The sequence below is a fragment of the Castor canadensis genome, chromosome 10, assembly GCF_047511655.1.
Source record: "Castor canadensis chromosome 10, mCasCan1.hap1v2, whole genome shotgun sequence".
Taxonomy (NCBI): Eukaryota; Metazoa; Chordata; class Mammalia; order Rodentia; family Castoridae; genus Castor; species Castor canadensis.
In genome coordinates this window covers 128,411,318-128,436,425 of record NC_133395.1, presented here as the reverse complement: position 1 = coordinate 128,436,425, position 25,108 = coordinate 128,411,318, and the positions used below count along the sequence as shown (strand labels likewise).

General features: G+C 40.6%; 1 protein-coding gene across 15 annotated transcripts in view; it reads left to right on the top strand.

Annotated features, from left to right (window-relative positions):
* The window catches only part of Foxp1 (forkhead box P1), a 414,133-nt gene that overhangs the window by 344,044 nt on the left and 44,981 nt on the right, over positions 1–25,108 (top strand). For all 15 annotated transcript variants that reach the window (XM_074044240.1, XM_074044238.1, XM_074044237.1 and 12 more), the window contains one exon: positions 18,367–18,471. In XM_074044240.1, coding sequence (XP_073900341.1) covers positions 18,367–18,471 — 105 coding nt within the window. The remainder of the gene's footprint in view (positions 1–18,366; positions 18,472–25,108) is intronic.

Here is a 25,108-nt window from a genome sequence, read left to right as displayed (position 1 = left end):
ATAAGCCCACTTGTTCCCTGTCCTCAACAGTACTGTGAGATCTTGACTTGAAGTTCCTTCCTTGGGTCTGTGATCAAGCAGGTGACATAACCTCTTAAGGTTTCCTGTTCTTCTCTTTGGGAGATCAGAACCTGACACGTGATGGTGACCCAGAAGTGGCAACATTGATATAACAGTGACTTTGTGGGAGACACACGTAAGGCTTATACTGGTTTTCTCATTTAATTTCCTTATAGGTTCTAGTCCCTTTGTGCCTCTGGGGCCCAGCAAGAGTTTATAACTTGCAGAAGCCCCACTGATAGTCAATGACTGGCAGAGATTAGATCCAAGGTCCCCCAGACCCTCAAGTACTTAGCTCCCAGGTGGGCTGCTCATCAGAGTTACCTTAGTCCTACACAGATCTTTGATTAGATCTCTAGTTGGCAAAGTTGGGAATCAAGACCAAACCATAACCCCCAATGTTTGTAGCCTAGGGCCAGACCTGTTTGTTCAGCTATAATTTGGAAGGATCCCCAAGAAATTCCCTGATGCCAGTCCTCCCTCCCTCGCTCTCATCTTTTCATAAGGAGAGAAGTCAGGAGGTTGGAAACAAGGGTCAAGTGGTGGAGAATGAAGTGGAGACTACTCTGGCTGGGCACGTCTTGTCAGGTGTGGGGGCCAGGAGAAAGAAGTGACCATGGCCGACTGCAGAGGCCTAAAATGCAACTGGTTAGTTTCACTCCAAAGCAAACTAGTGACAGCACCACCCGCCCCATGTCTATTCAAAGGGGAAGCAACCTCCAAAAATGCTATGTCAGGCAGAAGCACCTGGGAGCTGAGTGACATATGGTATTCCAAACATGGTGCTGAGCATTTGGCAGCCATCATGCTCTGAAGAGCAGTGATATCTTTGTCTCATGCTCAAAACCAGTTGCCTCTGGGTCTTTGGATGAGGAGGAAGGCTTCTTGTAGGCCACTGTGGCGTGGTGTCATTCACGCACACACAGAGGGCAAGGAAAGAAAATCTTTAAAATGTTGGCACACCATAAGGGAAAGGTTTATGCATTTTTCTTGACTGTTCACTTTGTGGGGTGATTAAAAGAAAAAACCTCAGCCATTATTGTCTAACAGCTGTTGTATCTTCCCTCAATAAAATGCCTTTTACCATAACACAGCATCATTAGACTCTATAAATCTTTTCCTATTTATTGTGCTTAAATGATAAAATGACATCATTGGTTAAAAAGTCATGTTCATTTTATAAGTTTTTCTTAAATTCGGTCAATTTTCATTTTTTCCTTTGGTTGCTACATACCGTGGCTATCCACCATAGGCTGTCCTGTGTCTGATGGGCCAGATTTTCCTACCCAACATAATGTTGGAGCCCCCAGTTGCTTTGATCTTGTAGGCACTCTTTTTTGACGAGCTGGTGATGCGACTTTTCCACTAGGGCCTTTGGTTGGCACTCTCCCTTTTGGTGAGGGTTTGCACTTGAGTGGGAGGGCCTCTCCCCCCCGCCCCACAATCACGCATCAGCAGTCTAAGGTTCACTGCACACCGAGGGTGTGAGGGGAAAAAGCACATGGCCAGAGAAGAGTGAGCACCAGCTTTGGGGGCCTCTGATTGGCAGTGCCCTTTGTATGGGGTTTTACCCTTGAACTTGTAAAATGTACAAGGGGGTACACCCTACCCCCTTGCATTAAGTGAATTGAAATTTTTCCTCGGTAGACATTGGAGCCATCCAGAAGTTGAAGAGACTGCCACTTAGAAGGCCATGTGACTTGGTGTCACTTTATTCTATAAAGTTGAAAGTCCCAGGTTCTTAAGCCAGTAATTATGCCACATGAGGAAGGACCGATGCTGGAGAGACTTAAATGAAGTCATGTTGGCTCTTTTTCAAGGTTGACAATGATACTATAATCTATTCTGGGTTTTTGTGTGTGGTTTTGTTGTTGTTGTTGTTTTGGGGGTTTTGTTTTGTTTTGTTGCACTGAACTTCATCTGTAGCCTGGCTCTGTAGGGCTTTCCAAGGCAGCTCCCACTGTGCTGACTGGCTCCCTGGACTACTGCAAGTAAGCGTGCCTTACATACATACAGCAGTCCTGAAGTTCTTTATTCCGTTCCCTTTTGTAATCAGTCAAGGCCTAAGTATATTATAAAGTATATTCTCCTCATTAAAACAATAGCGGGAGCTCACAAGGGGAAATTGTTAATATGTGTTCCAGCTTGTCACTTCTGCCTGTGAATAAAGAAGATAACCGCTCCTCTGGGAAGCTATTTCGGGAATTGGGCAGCAGATACGCTAGCCAGAGAATTCTCTTCACTGTAATTTTCCTTTCTGTGTGTACTCAGAAATAACGTCCTGATGGGCTCCTCAGTGCCACCACACAGACAGAGCACAATTGCCACAGCCCAGGTGGTGTTAATATGGGACAATCCCCCGGGCACATGTCACCAAGAGTTATACAGCTTGTTCGGTGTCTCCATCCATATGGCAATCTGTCCCATTCACAGGAAGCATCTCGGCTGTGCGGGTGGGGACTGTGGTCAGTGTAGTGTGAAGAACCAGTTTCCACTGCTGGCTGCCTCCTGTGTACAGTGTGTTTGATGGTAGATCTGAGTTGCAGCACACACATGGCACATGTACATGCTCTCGCTCAGCTGCTAAATGTGCCCATTGCTGCTTGCCTTCTGTTCCCCGTCAGTTTCAGAAGCGCGTGGTTAACTGAGCAGGTGTAGTTGTGGTGCATGAAACATACTTCGTTAAAGAGAGTCAAAGTCACATCCACAGGGCCCTTTTTTGGGGGGTTGTTCATGGGGTAACTGTGCATAAGGACTGCATGCTTGACTAGACTTCTTCTATAAACTATAGGGGGTTTTTTTTTTTTTTCTGTTCTCTATGTATGTCTCTTCCTTTCCTTGCTTTTTTTCCACTTTCAGTTCTGAGAACTGTTTTCATTGTCCAGTTTGGATTGTTGGAAAAAATTTTTTGTTGTTGTTTTTAAGTGTTAAGATGATAACAGAGAAAATGGAAAAAGAAGTCATTATCAGCCTTAGAAATGGGAGAGGAAGACACTCCCGGAGGTGTTAGAAGTGCAGAGACTCAGAAAACAGAGAGTTCCCAGTGAGGAAGGTAGAACCTAGGCACAGTCTTCTTGATTTATACCAGCATGTTGTTCTGCTTTTGTGTAACTATTTGTATTCTTGTTTGGTAAACAAACAGACCCCATAGCAACTGTAACCACTGATATTTATATTACCTGTAAGACTTCCCTAAACAAATGGCCATACTTTTATGACCTTCAAATTTCATTCCTTTTATAGTCTTCAGGAAAATCAGTTGGATGGCAGGCTGAACTCTTTCTTTTCTTTCCTTGTCCTTTCTTGTTTTTCTTTTTAAAATATACTTTGAGGTCTATCTTTGAAGGGTCTTTTGTGTAGCTTGTATTTCACATCTTGGGCTGTGAATGTTGAAAGAGTTTGGGGATCTATGATGGCAGAAGGAGAGAGAAACCTGAAGTGTTTGGGGAAATAGTGTGGTATTTGCTTTCAAAGAGATCATTTTAGTTATCTGGTGGAATTTCAGGTCATTCTACACCCAGAAGGCAAATACTCCACTGACAGTATTTCCATAGACCTAAGAATTAGGCAGGCAGCTATGGCGTTATCTGTACTTTTACATCTGAAATATTGATGGAAACATTCTGGTACATATGAGCCCCTATATTCAACTCACATTTCTCCATATGAGTCATATTTATGACAAGAACAAGATGTCTCGTGTTAAAGATCAGTGTGAAAAATAAATGGCAGTTTACTTTAATTAGAAAAAAATTGACACCAAGAGCTGGAATAATCCAGTGGCGTTTGAATAAATTAGAGGATGGTACAGACAGAAATAAAAAGAAACTTAACAAGAATAAGTGGGAAGTTGTCCAGAGTTCAACAGAAAACATGTTCCTAAGTGGGACAGAAGTCAGGAGACAGTGCTTACACATGTATCTGTTCAACAAAACTTGCCAAGCACTAGCTGGACGCCGGTGGCTCGCGCCTGTAATCCTAGCTACTCAGGAGGCAGAGATGAGGAGGATTGTGGTTGGAAGCCAGCCCAGGCAAATAGTTCGTGAGACCCTATCTCAAAAAACCCTTGCCCCCTCCACCCCCCAAAAAAATAGGGTTGGTGGAGTGGCTCAAGGTGAAGGCCATGAGTTCAAGCCCCAGAACCACAAAAAAAAAAAAAAGTAACTTCCCAAGCACTAACCACAAGCCAGGTGTCCCAGGCTCTGGGTATTTACAGCTGTGAGCTCCACGGAGTCTCTGTGTGGAGCTGACACTGTGGTAGAAGAGAAATAGAGCAAACGTACAACTGTGTAATAGACTGAATTCAGTTCTGGGCGGGGGCGGGGATGCAAAGGCATGGAAGGTTAGTATGTGTATAAGCTGGTATTGCAAAGCCTCTCTGTGACTCTTGAATAGACATAAAGAGGTCAAAGAACAGCTCTCCAGGCTCAGAGCCGAGCAGCAACAAAGGTCCTGAGGCAGAGGTAAAAGTGGAACCTTTTGTTGTGTCATGGCCCATCCCTTCCTTAGTGGGGGTCTGGGTGTGAACGCCAAAGCTGGCCTGCAAAGTACAGGTTGTCTGCATATGTGACTTAATCTTGGACTGCCTCAGTTTCCCATCTCTGAAATGGGTCTGATACCAGGCCTTGCCTCATAGATTAAATTATGAGGACAGATAAATGACTACCACATGTCTTAGGTGCTAGCACGTGATAGGTTCTCCATAACTACTCACTATTAATGCTAATTATTGTGAAATACATTTAGTAATAAATTCAAACTGTTTTAGTTGAATACTTATTGTATACTGACTAGTTTCTGGCAATTAAGTGATAACTACAACATAGTTCTTTCCCTTGAGGAGCTCAGAGTCTAATCAGAGGACCCAACATAGAAACAGATACTTGAAATGCAGTGACCCAAGTGTACACTGAATGTGATATACTATATCATGTGCTAAAAATAAAAGCGAGCACTAGAGGAATGTCACGGTGTATGCATTTCCCCCCATATAGGCCCCACGGGAGATTTTTTTTTTTTTTAGCCTAATAGAGTCCATGAAGGAAAAGTTTTATCTCTCTTGTCTAATGTCACATCCCTGTCACCCAGCCAAACCAGCCTGGCATGCAACTTGCAGTAGATGCAAATTCTTGTTGCTGACACCAGATGAAATGTTCAGAAGCAAGTGAGCTAATGAGATATCGGAGGTCAAGAACCCACCAAGAAGAGTTCAGTCTTTGCCACCCCATCACCCCACATGTGCACCTGGGGAGCCTTTGTCAGGTTCTTAGATGCTGCAAACAAGGACCATGTAGGCTTCTGGAGAGTGTGGATCCATCCGAATCATCTGTTGGAAGCACCGTAGCAGGAAGGGCTGAAGGATAGGTCACTGGGTCCTGGCCCTGGGGTTCCTAATTCAGTAAGTCAGGGCAGAGCCCAGGAGTAGCATTGTCAGCAAGTTCTCAGGAACTGTCCTCCAAGAAACAGTTGCGGTCCTTACTCTGAGGCATTTGTCACCTTCTGAAGTTCAATGGGACAGAGATGTCATCTAGATTATATTATTTAGAAAACCTGGTTTCAGTGCCAAGATTCATCAATAAAATGAGAAGAATCCTCAAGACTATGGCCCAATATAAATTATTTCATTGTTAGCTTTTGAATCATTTGTGAGTGCTCCAGTTTTGTATGTATAATATTTTTTTCTTTCAGTGTTTTTGTGCTTCAGTTCTCCATTCATTCTGTTCCCTTCATGAGCTGAACTCCTATGGATATTTAAAGTTCCAGATCAAATATTACAGCACTTGGGCCAGTCGTGGTAGTGCAAACCTAGAATCCTAGCTACTTGGGAGGAAGAGATAAGGGGATCTTTGTTCTAGGACAGCCCAGCAAAGTTAGCATGAAGTTATCTGAAAAATAAACTTAAAAAAAGCAGACAGTCTGGGGATATGGCTCAAGTGGTACAGCACTTGCCTGAGACCCAAGGGTCAATCTTTAGTACTGCAAAAAAATATAAATGTAAATAAACATACAGCAGTCATCTGTTGAATTACCACTCCATCTCTAAGAATTGGGAGAACTGGACAGAGCCCCTTCGGGAATGAGAGTTTACTCATTCACAACCCATGCCAGAAATCTCCAAATTTATATGATTATTCAGCCCCATCAGTGAAAATGTACCCAAGCTGAATGTGTCTATTAAGCATGCATGTGCATGTTGTAATATATTAGCCATTTTAAAACATTAGAGGCTTAGAGGATGAGAAATACATGTACAGACACACATGTACGTGTACACATTAAAATGTTATAGTAGCATGTGCATGTATACATAAAATGTAGAGTGTGCATGTAGAGATTTTTGTCTGTTTGTCACCCACTCATGAACTGTATGCAGCTCAGTTTGGAGACTCCAATCTAGGAACCCAATATGGTGTTTATCACAAAGTAAGTGTTTAATAAAACCTGCTTAATTACAGGTAGAGATGAGTTTAACCCAGTGAACATTCATGAAGCATCTGGAAGTACAAAGAAAGTACACAAAGCAGGGAGTGATTCTAAGGAAATATAAAAGGCTAATGACTGTGAGCCAGTGGCGTTGTCTCTGACTCACTTGTGTCTCCATCTCCTGCCTTCATGCGTGGACTTGATTCTTCTGCCTCTGGAGGCTTGTGGAACTCTTAGAAGTCCTGTGCTAACTTATATGGAGTTTGGGGGGGTGGGTGAAATAAGAATTGATGTTGGAACCTTTTTCCTGCTCTTTGGTTTTCTGGTATTGTTGGTTCCTCTAACATATGGACAAGGTTCCACCTACACCCTTTGAGTCCCCAGTGCAAACACACTTGCTTCCACATAACGATAAGGCCGGTCTAATGGTGTTAATAACTTCTGGATTAGTGGCCCCCGCTTCTGTATTGACACAGTTGCTCATACCACTCTCTGGAAAGCTTTCTGTTTTCTTAGCAAGATCCCAGTGGTAAAGCTGCCAGTGGTAAACTCTTAGTTACAAACTCATATGGGCCTTTACTGGTGTTCACAACCAAGGCTTTACCTCTTCTTACTCTTTTCTCTGTTTATTGCTTCACTCGTCACCTTGCAAACACAGGTCTTCTGCTTTGTCACCACTAGCTCTGGGTATGTTTGTGACAGTGTTATGATCTGAACACACCAGCCAGCCTCAGGGTCTATAGCTCTAATTGTCTGTGTTGCTCCATGGCTCCCTGTGCCATGTACTCTTGGTGTCCAGGAATCCAGATGGCATGAGTTGCAGAGCGGTAATACAGTTGGTGATTAAAGTGATGCCACACGCACTACCTATCATAGAGCCCAGCATCAGTTTCTTAACAATTGGAAAAGCAGCGCTCACTGGTCACATGGATAGCTTACATATAACATCATCACAGATCATCAATGACAACCACTGGTCTTAAGAGCACGGCACACACTGCACAGTGCTCTGGGGCCTTTGCTGCATAAGTCCAAGGTGATCCAGAGGCTCTTCCTTCCAAGCAAAAGTCAGGGTAAAACTCTACTGAGTACTGTCACCTCACTAAGTGTATCTAGCTGCCAGCTAGCTCTCCGGGAGGGTGGTGTTCTCTACAGTTCAGTCATGGGAACAGTTGCCCCTTGTCATGAGGTTTACCTTATCTGCTTTTACAAGTCTTTGTTGTATTTTCTTTTAAAGTAAGTCATTTCTCAGTTTAAACAAAACAAGTCTCCTAAAAAAATGACATCTGTGAAATCAGAGGTGGGGAAATGTTGGCTGTATTTCTGAGCAATACAAATTAAGATAATTCTATAAGTTGATCAAGGAGTGTGGCTCAGTCTGCAGAGGGCCTCACTTTTTTTTTTTTTTTTGCCTCACATTTAGCAAATGTGAGGCCCTGAGTTCGAATGCCAGAACGGCCAAAAAGAAAATCTGTATTCTTGATGCCTCTGGACACTATGTGGAACCCCTTGAGTTCATGCACATCAAATGTTGGATTATTTTAACAGGATTTGCAGAGGGAGGAACCTGACATGTACTATGTCATATGCATCATGGTATACTTTCACGGTATGCCCTGGTTTCCCAGAAAAATCCAAACCTATCATCCCTTTCCTTTCTAAAATGTTGATTCGTGACTCTTTTTTTGTGCATACATCCTCTACTTCCAAGTTCAGGGATAGAAACTAGGATTAGTGTTTACCAAAGTAGTCCTACAGTTTGGGACCTGTGAAGTTTTGAGATGCTGTCAGCCATTTATGTGAGAATATTCCTGACCAGTTTAGTAATATCTGGCACTGACCAAATCACTCAGCAGATCCCTGCTAATGTAAAGTTGATGTTTTGTAAGCAAAAACAGAAAATGACCTTTTCTCTGGGCAGACTTCCTTCTTTGGCCTTTCCTGTTTTGTTGTGTGTATGTATTTTTTAAACAAGAAAAAAAGAAAAAGAAAAAGCCTTGTATCTAATTGCCAAATAGCACACATCCAGCGAGCCTTCTTAGGAGTTCATACCTGTTAAATGATAAAGTTTTCCAGTACCACCCCATGCATCTTTACCCATCACCACCATGCTTTTCAAACCACAGATCATAGAATGGCCCTAAGTGAGTGCTGCTTTAAACAATCATTTTTAAGTCAGATACAGAAGCGGGAACTCCCAAGGTCCTTTTCGTTTCAGTAGGCCTGCGCATGAATCGATACATAAGGATAGTTTTGTATACATACCAGTCAGACTCATCCACCCTACCAGGAGTGAGTCATCCCCTGAGGACCACTGCAGAATATGACCCTGTATTTCTTTTAGCATAATTTAAAGCAAGAAGGAGAACCACCTGGGCATAAATGGTTAATAGCTCCTGTTTCAGATGTAAAGTTAGTTAAGGTAGTTCTTACTTCTCGAGGCACAATATTGAGAGCACATAATAACAATAATCTCCATCATTGTTTAAAAGCACAAAATCTGGCACTTAATAGACTAATTCGCAGTCACTCCAATTGCAAGTTTTACTCATGAATATCATATCACAAGGGAATGTGAAATCCTCTAATTAAACATGATTTGAAAAGCAGCAGAAAATTGAGATGATGAGTGTTCTGGGGAAGGAGAATCAAGGATTCCCTGCATGAGAGAGAACGAGAGAGAAGCATGTGTGTTTGTTACAGTTTGGAGAGAACTCACTCTTTATTCGCTCTAGGTAGGCCCTTTAATAGGCTTTAATAAAACACCCTTTTCTTTGTGGTAGGATTATGGAAGCCATCACCAGTGTACTTTGGAAAACTGATTAATGAACATGTAGGATGGTGTTTTTTTCAGTGAGTGAGAAACAAAAATGAAGGTCGTGTGCTAGAAATACGTCTATGCTGCCTTCCAACTCTTCTTCAGTGTGAAAGAAGAAGCCCATCTGCTTCTGGAAGTATTTTCTATGACAGTCAGGAAAGGTCATTTTTACAAAGCTGCCAGGAAAACACATACCATGTACAAGTCCTCTTTTCCCCTCATCTCACTTGCTCTTTTTAGGCAGGTGTAAGACCTTTTTCTCCTGAGACTGCAGTGTAGAACTGTAGGAAACTTGACCTGATGTTTTATTTTGTCCAAAGAGAGTGGGATTTGAGCCTCCACCTGATTTTGTGGAGATAGACAAAAAGTATAACAACATTTCAAGCCCAGCATGATGGCTCAGGCCTATAAATCCCAGCTTATCAGAAGGCAAAGAGCAAAAGGGGTTGATATTCAAGACTAACCCAGGCAAAAGACCCCCATCTCATTCAAGAAGCCACATGTTGGTGGCTCATGACTGTGATCCCAGCTATGCTGGAGGCATGGGCGGGAGGATCATGGTCTGAGGATTGCCCTTGGCAAAAGTTCAATACCCTACCTAAAGAATAACTAAAGCAAAAAACGGGCTATGGGGGTGGCTCAGGTGGTGAGCCTGCCTAGCAAGTGCAAGGCCCTGAGTTCAAACACCAGTACTGCCAAAAAAAAAAAAAAATTCCCCAGAATAATCTGTAAAATGAAAAAGTCCTGCTAGATGTTTAAGCACTCTTTTATGATCAGGAATGTACATTACTCTTCTTGGGAAGGTCATTTATGATGAATTTCCAAGGCCCTCTCAGCCTAGTATGAGATCATCTTATATAGGCGAGTGTATTTTATTCAAGTCGACTTGCTGTCCACTTCACAAATACTTGTTATCAATTAGTTTTGAAAATTTTTATTTAAAAGCTGAAGTCTGGTCATATTTTCAAGTGTAGTGTCATCACTAGAATGTTCAAATGAAACTCGCGTCTCTGTGTTCAAACCTCGGAAGTCCTAGATAGGATACTTACAGGCAGGGAAAATGTAAACTGAAAAGTAGAGAGAGAGAAAAGGAAAAATAGAATCATTTTTTTTCTGTAAGTTATCATGAAGGAATTAAGCAAATAAAGTAAAAAGCTTAAAAATAATAGTGGTTTCCATTGACACTTGACTTTGTTATGATCACAATTTAGTGCAAGACACTTTTTATTACTATAATAGATGGTCCTGAAACTGCATATCAGGGGACCAGCTTTCTGGAAACCTGAGGCATCTAATTTAATTTAATGTTTTGACTGGGAGTGAGCAGTCCCTTAAGCATCCAGACGACATCATAGGTTGAGATGGAGCTGAGAGGCGATTCTGTGGCTTCCTGTGTTACCAGGTGAGACCAAAGAATTGGAAATAGAACAGACTAGGAGGAACTGGAGCAGTAGAGTCAGAGGGTGGTTGGTCAACAGTGTGGTCTTCATATTTAGCCACACTAAAAATCCATCACTGAGCCACATTCCATAAATGTTGGCCACCCTGATGAAAGTCCTAAACCGTGGGAAGTAAGAAGGCTGCCATTGGGAAAGGAGGGAGTGGAAGAGGGTGAGAAAGGAAGAAAACAGGAGGCAGCTTCATGCCCTTCAGCACCACTGAGGACACCATTCTCCCTTCCTGGAAGACAGCAGGCTCATCTACTACTTTTAACCGATGTTTGCCTGTCTGTTACAACATGTGCCATTTGTGCCTATTCCAGTGGCATGCACTTGGTAGAGCTGGTGGAGGTTTTACCACTGTGAGGAGCTCCTGTGTGGTTCCCTTATATTTCCATTGAGGAAGCAGAGGCCCCGGCAGCTCCTGTGCAGGGTTCCTGTTATTTTGTATAAGCATACTTGACAAATGAGGTCTTCATTCACTGGGCTCCCAAACCTCCCTATCTAGAAAGAGTGCTGCCCCCAGTGAAAGGTAAAGTTGCTCCACTTCTATGTGCGGCAGAGAGATAGACATACCACATTTTGAAAAGTGTTTTCAGCACACAAAAGATGAATAATCCAAGAAATTGTTTCCCCTGGGTCCTTGTTCTTCAAGTTCAGTTGGGGTCAGGTGCAGTGGCTCATACCTATAATCCCACCTACTAAAGAGGCAGAGATGAGAGAATCATGGTTCAAGGCCAGCCTGAGCAAAAGTTAGTGAGATCTCCCTCTCAACCAACAAGCTGTGCTTGGTGGTAGTGTACATTTATAATCCCAGCTCTGTAGGAGGCTTAGGTGAGAGGATCACAGTTCAACATCCATCTAAGTAAAACCGTGAGACCCTATCTAAAAAACAACTAAAGCAAAGAGGACTGGGGCCAAGGTTCCCGTGGTAGAGCACTTGCTAGAGGGCCTAAAGCCAATCACCAGTACCATAAGAGAAAAAAAAAAAAATTCAGCTGGTCAGGTTTTATTTTCACTAAAAATTAGTATCTACTACCCATCAAACCTCCAAAGTTGTTTTTGAATATAATTTTTTAAAGTATTTTATAATTTATAAAAATCTTTAGAGACTAATGAGCAGTATGTTGCAGAAAAAGAAATGTAGAGAAAGTAAAATATTAAAAATTGCTGTTGTTCTTATGAACAGTTGATTTTTGACAAAGGAGCTAACCCTGTTCAGGGCATTGGACAGTCTTTTCATCAAGTGGGTTCTGGTGCAACTTTGAAAAAAAGTAAAGTTGCACCTTTGCCTCACATCATGTACAAAAACTAACTCAAACTAGATTATAGGCCTAACTATGAGAGCAGAAGCTCTAAAACTCTTAGGGAAAAAACACATCTTCCATTACCCACCGCCTGGAATGGTTTCCTGAATGTTACACCAAAAATACAAGGAAACCAAGCAAAAAGAGAAATTGGACTTCATCAAAACTAAAAACTTTTGTGCTTTATAGAACACTATCAAGAAAGTAGAAGAGAATCCAGAAAATGGGAGCCAGTATTTGCCATAGCTGATAAGAGAGTCATATCCATTCATGAAACTCATTAATAAGAAAACCCAGATAAAAATAAGCCATGGATTGAAGAGGCATGTCTTTAAAGAGATACAAATGGCCCATAAGCTTATGAAAATGTGTTCAACATCATTAATTATTTGGGAAATGCAAATTGTAAGACAGTGGGTACCAGTTGCCAGCCACAAGGAGAATAAAGAGATTACAAGTATGAGCAAGGATGTGGAAGAATTGGAACCCTCGGGCAGTGCTTGTGAGAATATAAAATGGTAGAGCCACTTTGGAAGGTAGGCTGGCAGTAACTCAAATCCTAATCATAGAGTTTTACCACGTGACCAGCCCAGCGTGGTGGTTCACAGCTATAATCCCCACACTTAGGAGGCAGAAGTAGGAGGATCACTAGTTCAGAGTCAGCATGGGCTACAAAGTAAGTTCAAGGCCAACCCGCTTTACATAACCACACCCCAGACTCTGTTTCAAACTACCAAAAAATAAAAGAGTTATCAAATGACCCAATAGTTTTACTACTAAATGTAGCTCCAAAAGAACTGAAAACGAACTTAATTACTGAACATGTATGTTCATAGCATCAGAATTCACAGTAGCCAATATGTGAAAATAGCCTAAAAATGTTCAGTAAGAAATGAGTGGACAAAAGAAATGTGCTACGTGTGTATGATGAAATAGAACTTAGCAATAAAAATGAAGAGCCTCCAAATCATTACTATAAGTGAAAGAAGCAGGATACAAAAGAACACGTCATTGGATTCCACTTACCTGAAATATCTAGAAGAGGCAAACCTTTGGAAATAAAGTATCAGTAACTGTTAGGGGCTGGAGGTCTAGAAGATGTGGCGGCTGACTGCCAGTGGGTACAGGATTTCTTTTGGGGGTGTTGAAAATGTTCTCAAGTTAGATCATGGTGATGGCTATACAACTCTTGAATATATTTTAAGCCATTGAACTATACGCTATAAATGAGTGGACTATACCATATGTGAAGTATAAGTCAATGAAACCAAAAAAGAAAAACATACGTCCCAATTTTGATTGGCTGGAGGATGACCAACATAGACTTCCCAAAGTTTATCCAGTAACATACCAGTGAAATAAAACACAGTTCCTGTTTTTGGCATGATTCTTGGCAGGGAGTGGGGAGAAGGGGCATACACTCGTGGGCATAGATGTCACCTTTTGCTACAGATGAATGCGAGATTTAAAGAGTAAGAAAACAGGATGGAGTGTGGAGAAGACAAATTAGGGGAGACTTAGAAGACAGATGCGAGAATGTGGGTCAGAGTACAGGGGAGTGAGAAAGTGCCTTCAGGTGCAGGAAAATCACGCACTTGGAAGGAGATGTCTTGGAATAAAGTGAGGTCTCTAGTCTGTCTTCAAAGATTAACTCTTCCTTTGGTTACCATGAGGGAAATAGCTTATAGGACTGATAACATTTTCGCCACTAAAGATTGCAAACTTCAAGCTTAAGATGTTGTCCTTTTAACATGTGAATTTCATAATTCCAGTTTCAAGTTTGGTTAGGTAGTGAACTTGGGAAGGTAATGGTGGTGTTACCAGTGAGGACCCATGACGTTAAAGACTAGTTTTTGTTGATGTGAAAACTCTGGCTGCTCTACAGCAGTGTAGAAAGAATAAATAGGATAGAAATAGCCAATAAAAATGGGGTTGACAATGACACCATCATGCCACTCTAAATGTATACTGTATCGATTAGTACCATGAGTGTCAGGAATCATCATTACCTGTTTCTATGCAATTATACTTTCCTTGGCAAGTTGGCTTTTTCTAATCTGAAATGCTGTCACTGTTCTCATGTTAAAATTTTATCTAATTTTTACATATCAATGATTATCAGCAGAAATCTAAACCAACTGGCTTTTCTCAAATGCATCTGTGTTTCATACATTCCAGAAAAAATTAAATAATAATATCTTAACAGTATTTTTTTCCCTGTGGCTTTACATATTTCTGGTCTGTACTTCAAGAATTATTTTTAAAGAAAAACACTTAATATATATCCACACAGAAATTAAATACATGTTTCTTGTCTGTCCAATTGACAAATCTGCCTGACATTTATTGAGTCCCTGTTCTAGGTATGATGAGATGAATAAGTGACCCCTGCCAGCCTCTAGGAATATTCGCCCTGAGAGTGCACAGTTTTAAAAAGGACCTTTAATATTAATTGACCTGAAATTTTTGAGTTTCATTTTAGGGCAAACATGTTTAAGTCTTTTAAAAGCCAAGTGTGTCTTTATTTCTCACTGACCCTGGCCTTGGCAGCTGTTCTGCAGTCTTACTTTACACCTTGTGAGTTGCTCCTGAATGGTTGGTTTAAATTACGAGACTCATGGCTATATCTCACCATCAGATGCTCAGAGCATCCTCATCCCACCGTCTTCCATCCTGGACTTGGAGTTTTAAATTGATTCAAGTTTAAACACACTGTTCCCTTCCATTTTTGTTTCCCTTCTTGTCCCTTTTGGCATGAGCCTAAAGGCAGTACAAATATAGTCATCCCACTTACTTAACGGGACAGAAACTCTTCCATTCAGAGGTGCAGCTGGTGCTGTGTGACAGAGCCTCATACACAATGACTAGAGGCCACTCGGGCCGTGGGTCTTGCTCTCACTGTGCCACTGTCCCAGCAAAGGGCAGGATGAAAACTCAAGTCCTGCGTAGCACTACACATACACACACAAATGTGTATGTTCAAAAAGTTAACAGTTGCATGGCAAGAAATTTTTAACAATGCACAAAATAAAATCTTCCAAAAGATATAAAAAGTGATATGATGAAAACTCAGTTTCCCTGCTCCCCCTGACTGCCATGAGCCCACCCCAGAGGTGACAGGTACCTTCAGAGATACTGTCAGAACACCACTGCCACCCTCTTCTTTTCGAATTGGATTTAACTGTATCTACTTATATAGTAAACAGGAAAAGGAACGAGCAGTTGTATGTGTTATTTGTTCTCGTTTTTTGAAAATAATATATGAAAAGAGAAATGCACAGCAATAATCCATGTGGTGATACCATGTCTGGGGAGGGAGGGAGTTCTTCAGCTACCAAGTCAGCAACCTGTGAACTTGTGAAAACAGACCTGTCATCTGTTCATAATAAAGAATGTCGTTGTAAGTATGAGGCAGGTTTTCAAGAGGTCTTCTGAACGTCTAAATATGTGTTCCTGAGCTTGGGGTGTAGCTCGCATGCTAGACCCTTTGCCTAGCATATGCAAGGCTGTGGGTTCAATCCCCAGCACCCCTCCAAAGAACATGTCTTTGTAAGACTTCCGATACAACTGGCTCTCCTCGTAAGGCCCTGGTGAGTTGCTGTCTATCTGTCCTTTGAAGTAATGATACCAAGATGAAGTAGAAGTAAATTCTTTGAGGAGGGTAATTTTGATTCAGGCCTTGGATCCTTCATAAGTTAGCTAAAAAAATGGGAGAGGAACAGCAGGCATGGTAAATCATGCATACTGCATTTCTAGTCCTGAATTCCTCTAGTGAATCCATACTATTATTTTCAGTGCACCCTTGACTTAACTGGAGAAACACGTTACAGTACCATTTGCAATTCTTAATTAGTGGCATGAATTCTGTATCCTAACTAGTAAAGGGTCCTGGCTTCCAACGTGAAGAATCATATAAAATACCTATAATGGCTAATAATGCACTTGGTGTGTTATATTTCTCAAGAGTAACCTGATAGAATATTCACGGTGAACTTCAAATTTCAGCATTCATGAATTGGGGTGATTCCATTCTTTGAATATATCTGCTAGTAGAAATCAGTGTTTCTATACCAGGATATTTAGCCTGGTAAATTTTATCTCAAACGTTACTCGCAAATAGAAGAAACATGAAGGGAATTTCAATGTCCAAAATAGAGGAATGCTTAGATAAATTTTGGCACAGAAGTAGAGCCAAGATGGTAGATTGTCACCTATCACTAAATAAAATTTATGTAGACTAATGGCTAATACGAGAATTTACTTTCAAAGTTATGTAGAATGTAAAAGAATGATATAATTCTCCACACCTTAATTTGTGAAAAGCATGTGTATTTATGTGCATTTTAGGGTATTATTTTTTCTTTTTAGCATTTTTCAGATTTTTCACAACAAATATGTATATATACATCTGTACAGTCACATCAGTATATATGCTGTTAGAAGACTGTTGATAATAATCTTGATAAAATTGATAAAGAAAACAGTTATTAAGGTTAAAGTTCTTTGTTCTTTTCTTTGTAAACTATTGGTAGAAACAGTTTTATTTTAAAGATTTTTTTTTTCCTGCTCAGAATATGTGAGAATTCTAGTTGAAGAATTCTTTCATTTCTGCTATTGTCAGTAATTTTTTTATAATTCTATTTTTATATCATATCTATATTATTCATTCACAAACCTCATGATGAACGTGAATAGGTAGTAATTCTTGGACCCAAGGGCATGGTCCCCTCGTAAGTGCCTAAAGAATATCCTCCTGCCGTTGGGCTCCCTGAGCTCCCTGGTTTTCTTCTTTTCTTGGAAGAGGGGCACTTTCTGCTACTTTTATAAACCATTTATTTTTCTGTTTTATTTCATTTTGCCTAGAGTTTCCATAATTGTTTTCTATTTCAGAGATATTTTAATATTTCATCATTATTTCAAATTGCATTCAATTTCCAACTAAATCATTCAAAAGCTATAGAGGGACCTACTTGCCTCAGATAAAAATTCTATGTGTATATGTGTTTACTGTTAATGCTTCTTAATTTAATTGTTTCTAATATGCTCACTGTGGATTATAAGTCAAGGACGTAAAGGAGAATGATGGAAGGGTGAATTTAACTAAGATACATTGTAAAGTCTTTTGTAGATGTCACAATGTACCCCTAGTACAACAATAATATGATAATAAAAAAATAAGTCAGGGACAAGTAGCATTTGTGTACATATGGTCTAAAATGCGGGTCAATAAAATACATGAATAAGCATCCCGACGGTAATATGAAATACAGGTCTCGTGTGCTATGTGTGTGTGTGTGCATGCAATCATAATTCACTGTGCTGAAGTTCAAAGTCAGGCAGAGGCAGTGGAGTAAGCCGCAAAATAGCCCTTCCCAAGGAGGGAATGTGCTTGTGTATGAAACAGAACTGTCAATGTTAGTTTTGCATTTCTGTTTGATTGAATCGAAGGTTATGGAAAAGACTGTAAAAATAATTTGTCTGAACGAAGTCTGGATGTAGAAACGTAACAGAAAATATTTGAGAATATGGTTCATGGTCAAGTGCAACAGATCCTCTTCCCCAAGTGCCACGTGGCACGGATCAAAGCATCCCATGACTTGGAGCTGTGTGACCAAATCATTACGTATTGATTGGAGCCCCAGGGGAGCATTAACCCCTTCCTGCTCGTGCTAAGTTTTCTCTCATTCCTGGGGTCAGTAGTTTCAAGAGTATACATTTCCTGCCACTGTTAGTGTATTTCTTCTAAGCCAGTCATCTACTTGAATGCATTTATCTTGTTAAATTGTTTTGTTACTACATCATAAATTATTTAATTGTACTTTGCCGAATAAAATTGTGAAAAAATATTTAAGTATGTGAAAGGAGTTTGGGGAGAGGTAAGGAAGGGGGGCAAAATGTAAAATATTCTGGGTAGAACACATAACAAAGAAAATCCCAAACTCAAGTGCAGACTTTATCATTTTGTGATGTGGATTAAATAAGTTGTAGCTTTTTTTGAAGAATTCTTTGGTGTCTGAGTAAAGAGCTTTGCCTGGAACAAAAGCCTGTCAAACACATCTCACACACACAGGTCAGTTTCTAACAGTAGGTGATTGTGCCTACACATGTTTAGAACATAATATCCTAACTCTTGCAGTTTTTAACTCATGCTTTCAAAAAAAAAAAAAAAACCCTTGTGATTTAATTAGTAGGTTCCATGGGAAAGGACAATCAGGTTTGTCTTGGGCCACATGGAGTTCCTCTTGAGGTTTATACCCTGTCCTGGTGGGATGGATCTTGGAGGCACATTCATTCCCTTCTGTTCTGTGTTTTCTTTCAGTTTGTCCCATGAGGAGCACCCCCACAGCCATCCTCTCTACGGACACGGTGTATGCAAGTGGCCAGGCTGCGAAGCCGTGTGTGAAGATTTCCCATCATTTCTAAAGTAAGGATTCTGTTTTGTGTTCTGCTTTACCTTAGCTGTCAACCTCCCGCTGTCATGATTGCACTCATTGAGTGCCTCTGTGGTGGAGAGTTTTGCACCACCATTTTGAGAGTGGCATCTAAGTCACTGTTACAGAGGAACAGTGACAAAATCTGTTGAGGGTTATATCTCAGAGGGAGAGAGACCTAGACCTGATAAAAAGTGGTCCTTTCTTTCAGTAAGAGAGCATGTATTTATCCATTTTTCAGAACAATGGAGATTTAAAAAGAAAATTAACCCAATATTAAACTTGGGTTGTATATATTAAATCAAGAAGATATACACTAATTCTTTATAAAATTGGGGTCAGTCATTGGCCATTTGCTGTTCAGTGATTGGACCCCTTCTTCTTTGCTGTTCAGATGACTTTAAAAAAAAACTAAGAAAAGGATGCCGAGGAAATGTCACCAACTCAGTTTTATATTGGTGTTGACATTTGGTCAGATTATTATCCTTACAGGGGGTGGGCATATCCAAGGTGAACTCCCTAGTTAAAGTATGAGTAAAATTTGGGTTATCCCATCTGTATCAGTAACAGTGATGAGGTCTCTGTGATGACAGGTTAATGTTCTCACTTCTTCAACACTGCATCTCAATAGTTCCCTTACCTGTGTCACTGTGTCAGCTTCAAACACCTCAAACTAAACTGCCCTCCATTCTTGACATCACATAAATATGTCATTGAATCACTGGCCCATGGATCGAATATAATACTGCATTGTATTGAATGTGTGTCTTATAACAGTCCAATATGCACACACGCATAGCATCTGTACCTGTGGATCTATCATGGTTTACAGAATTGGTGCTAGTGATCTTTTTTGTGAAGCTTTTCTCATTTGGGCCCCAGGGAAACAGAGGTAGACTGATTTATGTGTAGGTCTCCTTTGTGTGTGGTCTTTATGTGGTTAGAATAATCTCTGTATCTATCTTTATGGACCTGGATACAAATATTGTAATAAAGCCTCCCTGAGAGATACATCTAGTATTACCCACAAGCAGTTTTGGTGAACAGTTGTTGTTTTGTTTTGTTTTTTTCTTTTGATTAATGCATAGGAGCCCACGAACCTATTTCATAGCTTCCTGGCTTGAATATTTCAACTTCAAAAGCATTATGTGGTCATTGAAAGCTCAAGTGGTAAATTTTTTAAAGAAATGTTCATAATTGCTGCTAAATATCAACAATCAGGAACAGCAATTCTCTATTTTAAATTAAGCAACAATCCTTTACAATTATTAACATTCAGAGTAGCGATGTTTTGCCTTGTTCTCTGTGTAAGTCACTCATTATGGAATGTGTTTGTGTCTCCCTATCGTTTGCCTGATCATATTTATATAATGAGAGAAAAAACACTGGGTAAAAACCACTTTTAAATTCTGATTTTCCCTTTTGCACCAGTGCTAGATAAATATCTTACCAATTTCCCACAAGTGTAGAATGGCTGACAAACATTTGTAAATATGATTCATTTTTGTAAAGTCTCTAGAACTATAAAATTGCTCTCAATACTGGGTAAAATATATTTGTTATAGAGCCAGAAAGGGAAATGCCAGCCTCTCAGTTTGTCCCATTGAAAAAATACCATTAATGATCAGAGTATTTCTTGCTAATAATCTTCAAATTATAGGCTCATGCGTTGTGTGAGCTGACAGTTAAGATGTAGAGACAGATAGATAGATCTATAGATGGGGAGGGTGGATAATTTGAAGCTACTTTTAGCACTAAAGAAAAAAATCTTAAAGATCGTTGGAATTGGAGACCAGACCTGATTCTTGTATACGTATTTTTTAAAAGGCCGTTTGTCTGCTAAGGATATGAAGAGTCTGGCTCTTGTATTGGAAACTACCTCTCCATTATTCATTGTGGTTTTGCACATGGCATGACAGGTTCTCAGTTCCTGTTTGTTTAGTGGAACTGGAATCTCCACTATCAAATGGCAGCCATGGCTGGGTTAGTACTTATTTTATAGACTTGTACTTTTCAGAGAACCTCTGTTTGCAAGTTGTACAAACCTGACCTGAATTGGTATAAGCAAAAATAAGCAAGCGAGGTAGAAGATGAGCATTGGCTCTTGTCAGCTAGGAAGTCCAGTCATGTAGCTAACTTCAAACATGGCTGGATCCAAGTAATTAAGCAAGGTTGGAGTGTGTTGGAATAGCCATTATCAATTAGCTGTATTTTTCTTTGTGTTGCCTTCATCCTTAAACCCTTCCCAAGGAGGGCTGGAGAGAAGAGGTTTATGTGCCCTGGGATCATCAGTCCCACAATGCACATCTGTCTTCATACTAACTGGAAAAGCCCTGGGCAGACTTTCTATTGCCCAGATTGAATCATATGTTTTAGCTTTTAGCCAGTCACAGTGAAGTACCCAGGTTTGTATCACATGCCCACATGTAGAGCCAAGGGAACTCACCCCATATGAACCTCCTGAGGGCTGGGGATAAGACTTGGTTCCAGAAAGTAAAACTGAGTATTGTAAGCCAGGAAAGGGAGAGTGATGCTAAATAAGGAAGAAAACCCAGTAGAACTCAAAAGTTTTCTTGGTACTTTCCCGAGTTACACATCAACTGGTCACATAGAACAAATTCAGAATTTTTCTTTTCTTTTCCCCCTCTGCAGCATGGTCATCAATTCTTAGAAATTCAAACTTTTCTTCAGATACCAAGATCTTGCTCAATGCAGTGGAAAATGTGTTAGTCATCTTAGAGATTCATGTCTCCATCTCTGCCCAGTCTTAAAGGGAACTCAAGTTTGCTTTAATGAAACTACCTTATTTTCCCATGAGTTAGATGAATGAAAGAAACTTCTGAACATCTCATGGTTGAAATAAAAGCCACATGGCCTCTTTGACTGTCATTGCAGGGTCATCATTATCAGAGAGTGATAGTTCAAGCATTTCTCTTCAAACTGCTTGATTGATAGACTCTGGAAGCATCTCTTTCCTGGGACCACTCTTCTCTTTCATTGTCCTTCTCTGTTCAGAAGTGATTCCTTAGGATATAAGCAAATTGACACCAGTGGTGCTTGGATATTCTTATTCAGTGTAATGTAGTGTTCCACCTTATGAAGGCTTTTTGCTTCATAGATTTTTTTTCCCTTCACTTATTTTTAATCCCCTGATTGTACATTATTTTATTAATAGTCCATAATTAAATAACACTGAACTGTGCAACAGGCAGTTATTAATTGACTGAATTCTCACAAACCAGATAATATTGTAGTGGCATTGTGAACTGGCAGATAAGTCATTTGGCTAAGGCACAGAGAGGCTGTGATTTACCCAAGATCACACAGCTGGCAAGAAGTAGAGCCAAGACCGAAATGCAGGCGGCCTGGCTGTAGAGCCCTAATTCTTGCAGTATTACTGCCTGCCAGAGGCTGCCCTTTTTACTAATGACTTGCTTTCTCCTTAAGGCAAGGTAGATGTGAAGAAAGGCAAGTTAGATAGTAAGGCCACTTATCCTTTTAGTATTCTTTGTCTAGGTATATTAAGTCTCTGAACCTCAGGACTGGTCTATGTAATTTAGGATATGAACAGCCTCACCTGCGTGAGCATATTTTAGGAAGTATCTTTTTTTTTTATTTTTTTGGTGGTACTGGGGTTTGAACTCTGGGCTTCACACTCGCTAGGTGGGCTCTCTACTGCTTGAGGCATACCTTCAGCCCTTTCTGTTCTGGTTATTTTGGAGACAGGGTTTCACTTTTTGTCTAAGACAGCTTGGACTGTTTTACTATTTTTTTGTTTGTTTTTTTATTTATGTAGTTTGGTGGAACTAGAGTTTGAACTCAGGGCATCACGCTTGCAAGGCAGACGCTGTAGCACTTGAGCCATGCCTCCAATCCATTTCTGCTCTGGTTATTTTGGAGATGGGGGTTCTGTAACAGTAGCCAGGATTGTAGGGGTGAGACACTGGCATCCAGATACAAGGAGTAACTTTAAATATCTAATATCTGTGACCTTGTATTTAGAGAAGGGGTTGTGACTATGCAAAGCATGGATGTGTCAGAAGAGGCTGTTCTTTCATTATGATTTTTAATCACAAATTTCTGGTAAAACGCTCTCCCACGTCAAGTCCTATAGGTCAAGGGCTGGCACCTTTGTCCACAGAGGCAGAGCTTGGCACTTTAGGTTTTGCAGACCACACAGTGTCCCTCATACCTTCTCACCTCTGCTTCTGTGACCGGAAGGCAGCCACTGTGTGAGATGGTGCTTTTCTGAGTTCACAGAGCCCTCGGTCCATCAGCAGCTAACTGAGCGCATGTGTGCACTGCCCTGCATTGTCACCCACATCACGTGCTTCGCGCTTTTCTGCCTTGCTTTCTTCCACTTGGCTCACAGGGAACGCGGCTTTGCCTAGTAACTGTTTTCTGGTCGTCTGTGGCTCTAAGTAGTAAGGTGGAGCTGCAGTCTGACAGTGGAGTGCCACTGTTCAAAGAGAGGGGGACTCACAGGCCTAGAAACAGGGCCCCTCTTCCTTCCCTCCTGAGGAAAAACTATCCTAACCATTATAAGTGAGAAGAAGGATTTGACTCCTCCCTGCCATCGTGTAGCAGTGTGTGTCCCATGTGCCCCAAAGTGAGCCATAGTGGAGGGCCTTTTATGCTAGAGAGAAATGCATACAAATAACCCTGCTGTCATCTTTCCCTTTCAGAGACAGCAGATATCTAACCTATAGTGCCTGTTGATGCCCCTGTTTCTTCTCCAAACAAGTGGTAGTTCTCAGAGTTGGGCTTTTCTTTTTGGTCCACTATGGGCTACCATGTGGCTGCCATATTTGTCAGCACACAGATACCAGCAGGTGCTCAGCTAACACTAATGAAGTCACCCCCCACCCCAACCTCTGCACTGCTTGGAAAAGGAAACCCAAAACACACAGTGTAACCCAGAGAGGGGAAGCTGCTTGGGGTTCTTCATCCTCTCCCCACTCAAGTCATGTTGAAGACAAAAGCATGGACTTACAGTTCTTCCTTTTCCTTTTTTTTTTAACAGAGGAACTCCACTTTGACAAGGTGGAGAGTGGATGAGAAGGTTCAACTGTGACCACATTTTCCTGTTTCTGACTTAAAAAGTAAAATCCCAGCAGACCATAGCTGCAGAAATACTGAGTTTTCTTATGTGCTTGGAAAAATGTCTCCATCTTCCTTAATTTCTTTCTTTTTCTTCTTGCTGTGCTGGGGATTGAACCTATGCTCTAGGATGCCCATCCTCCTGGTTTGTCTCTTAAGGCATCACTTGTATAAGATCTAATAAAAAGTGTAATTTGTATCCCTGCTTAGTATTCCATATGAAAAGATTAATTTTTTTTTCTTGGTTCTTTCTCATGAAGAAAAGCCCCTGTGCAAAACCAAACCAAAATTCCTTTGCATGTTAGTCAGATGTATATAATTTATGAAAGCCAAAATAAATTCTGTGTGCACTCTAATAGAAGGCACAAAGAGAAACATTGAAAGAAAATGCTCAGAGATGGAACTTTGACCCTTTCAGAAAGGTTGAGGGCTGTAGACAGTAGAAGCTTCCTTGATAATTTGCTTTTAAAAGAATTTTTTCTATGAATTTTACTTTTCAAAACTGTGAAGAGTTTTTATGTGAAAGAAACTACTAAGTGTGCTCTGAAATGTTTTCACAAGTGTTTTTATCATGGTAACATCTTGTTTACTTTACTTCCCTGCCTAAAACTACTTGGAACATGTTAAGAAAACATTTCGAGAAAGCCCGACAAAGAGGCTTTTGTTTAACAGCCACCACGAGGCTGCTCGGATCACAAAGGTGTTAACTTTCAGCCCCTTAAGCACTTCCACATGAAATTCCAGCAACTATGTTTGTGGTTCTGGAAAAACAAAGTGTATGTTAAAGAAACCAGGTATATGCTAATACATGTCGAAGGAGGCCGGATCTCATAAATTGTTTCAAACCCATTTGTGGCTCTCAGGCTTGCACGCCTGAGCATTCTGCACCAAAATTACCTCCAGTTAGTACAGGAGCCTTGAGTGGGAATAGTGGGCTGTAATCGTGGGAGTGTGCAAATTGAGTTCCAGCCTCACAATTTAAATCTCAAGATTAGGAGGAGGATTTTTTTTTTCCCCCAACAGATCTCAGGTGACATATCTTTGAGAATTGCCAAAGGAGCTTGATACTTTTTTATAAAACCAATTTTTCTCTTTATCATGCATTTTTCCAGTTGTTTTAGAAGAATAAAAATTGGATGTTCCCAAGGTATGGGGGGGGGTCCCCCTTAAAAACATTTCTTCTCAAGCCTTTCTGGCTTTGCTCAGGAGTTCAAGACCTTCTGTAGTACTTGAAGAGGTCAAAGTGGCCTAAATACCACAGTGCCCTCTAGTGATATGTGGGATATTAGATAAAAAAGTTTTGACAGGTTTGCCAAAGATAGTGGGCTCAGTGCCACCACTTTGCCCAGAAAGAAGCAAATAACATTTGAACACATCTTTTCAACAAACAGGTTATAGTTCAAAATGCAAATGAAATTTAAATTCTTCTTGTAATCTTGAAAGCAGTAGAATTATTTTTGAATGTCTGCTTAGATAATTAATTCTTCATATAGCTCCATATATTTGTATACATGTGTACACATGCATGTC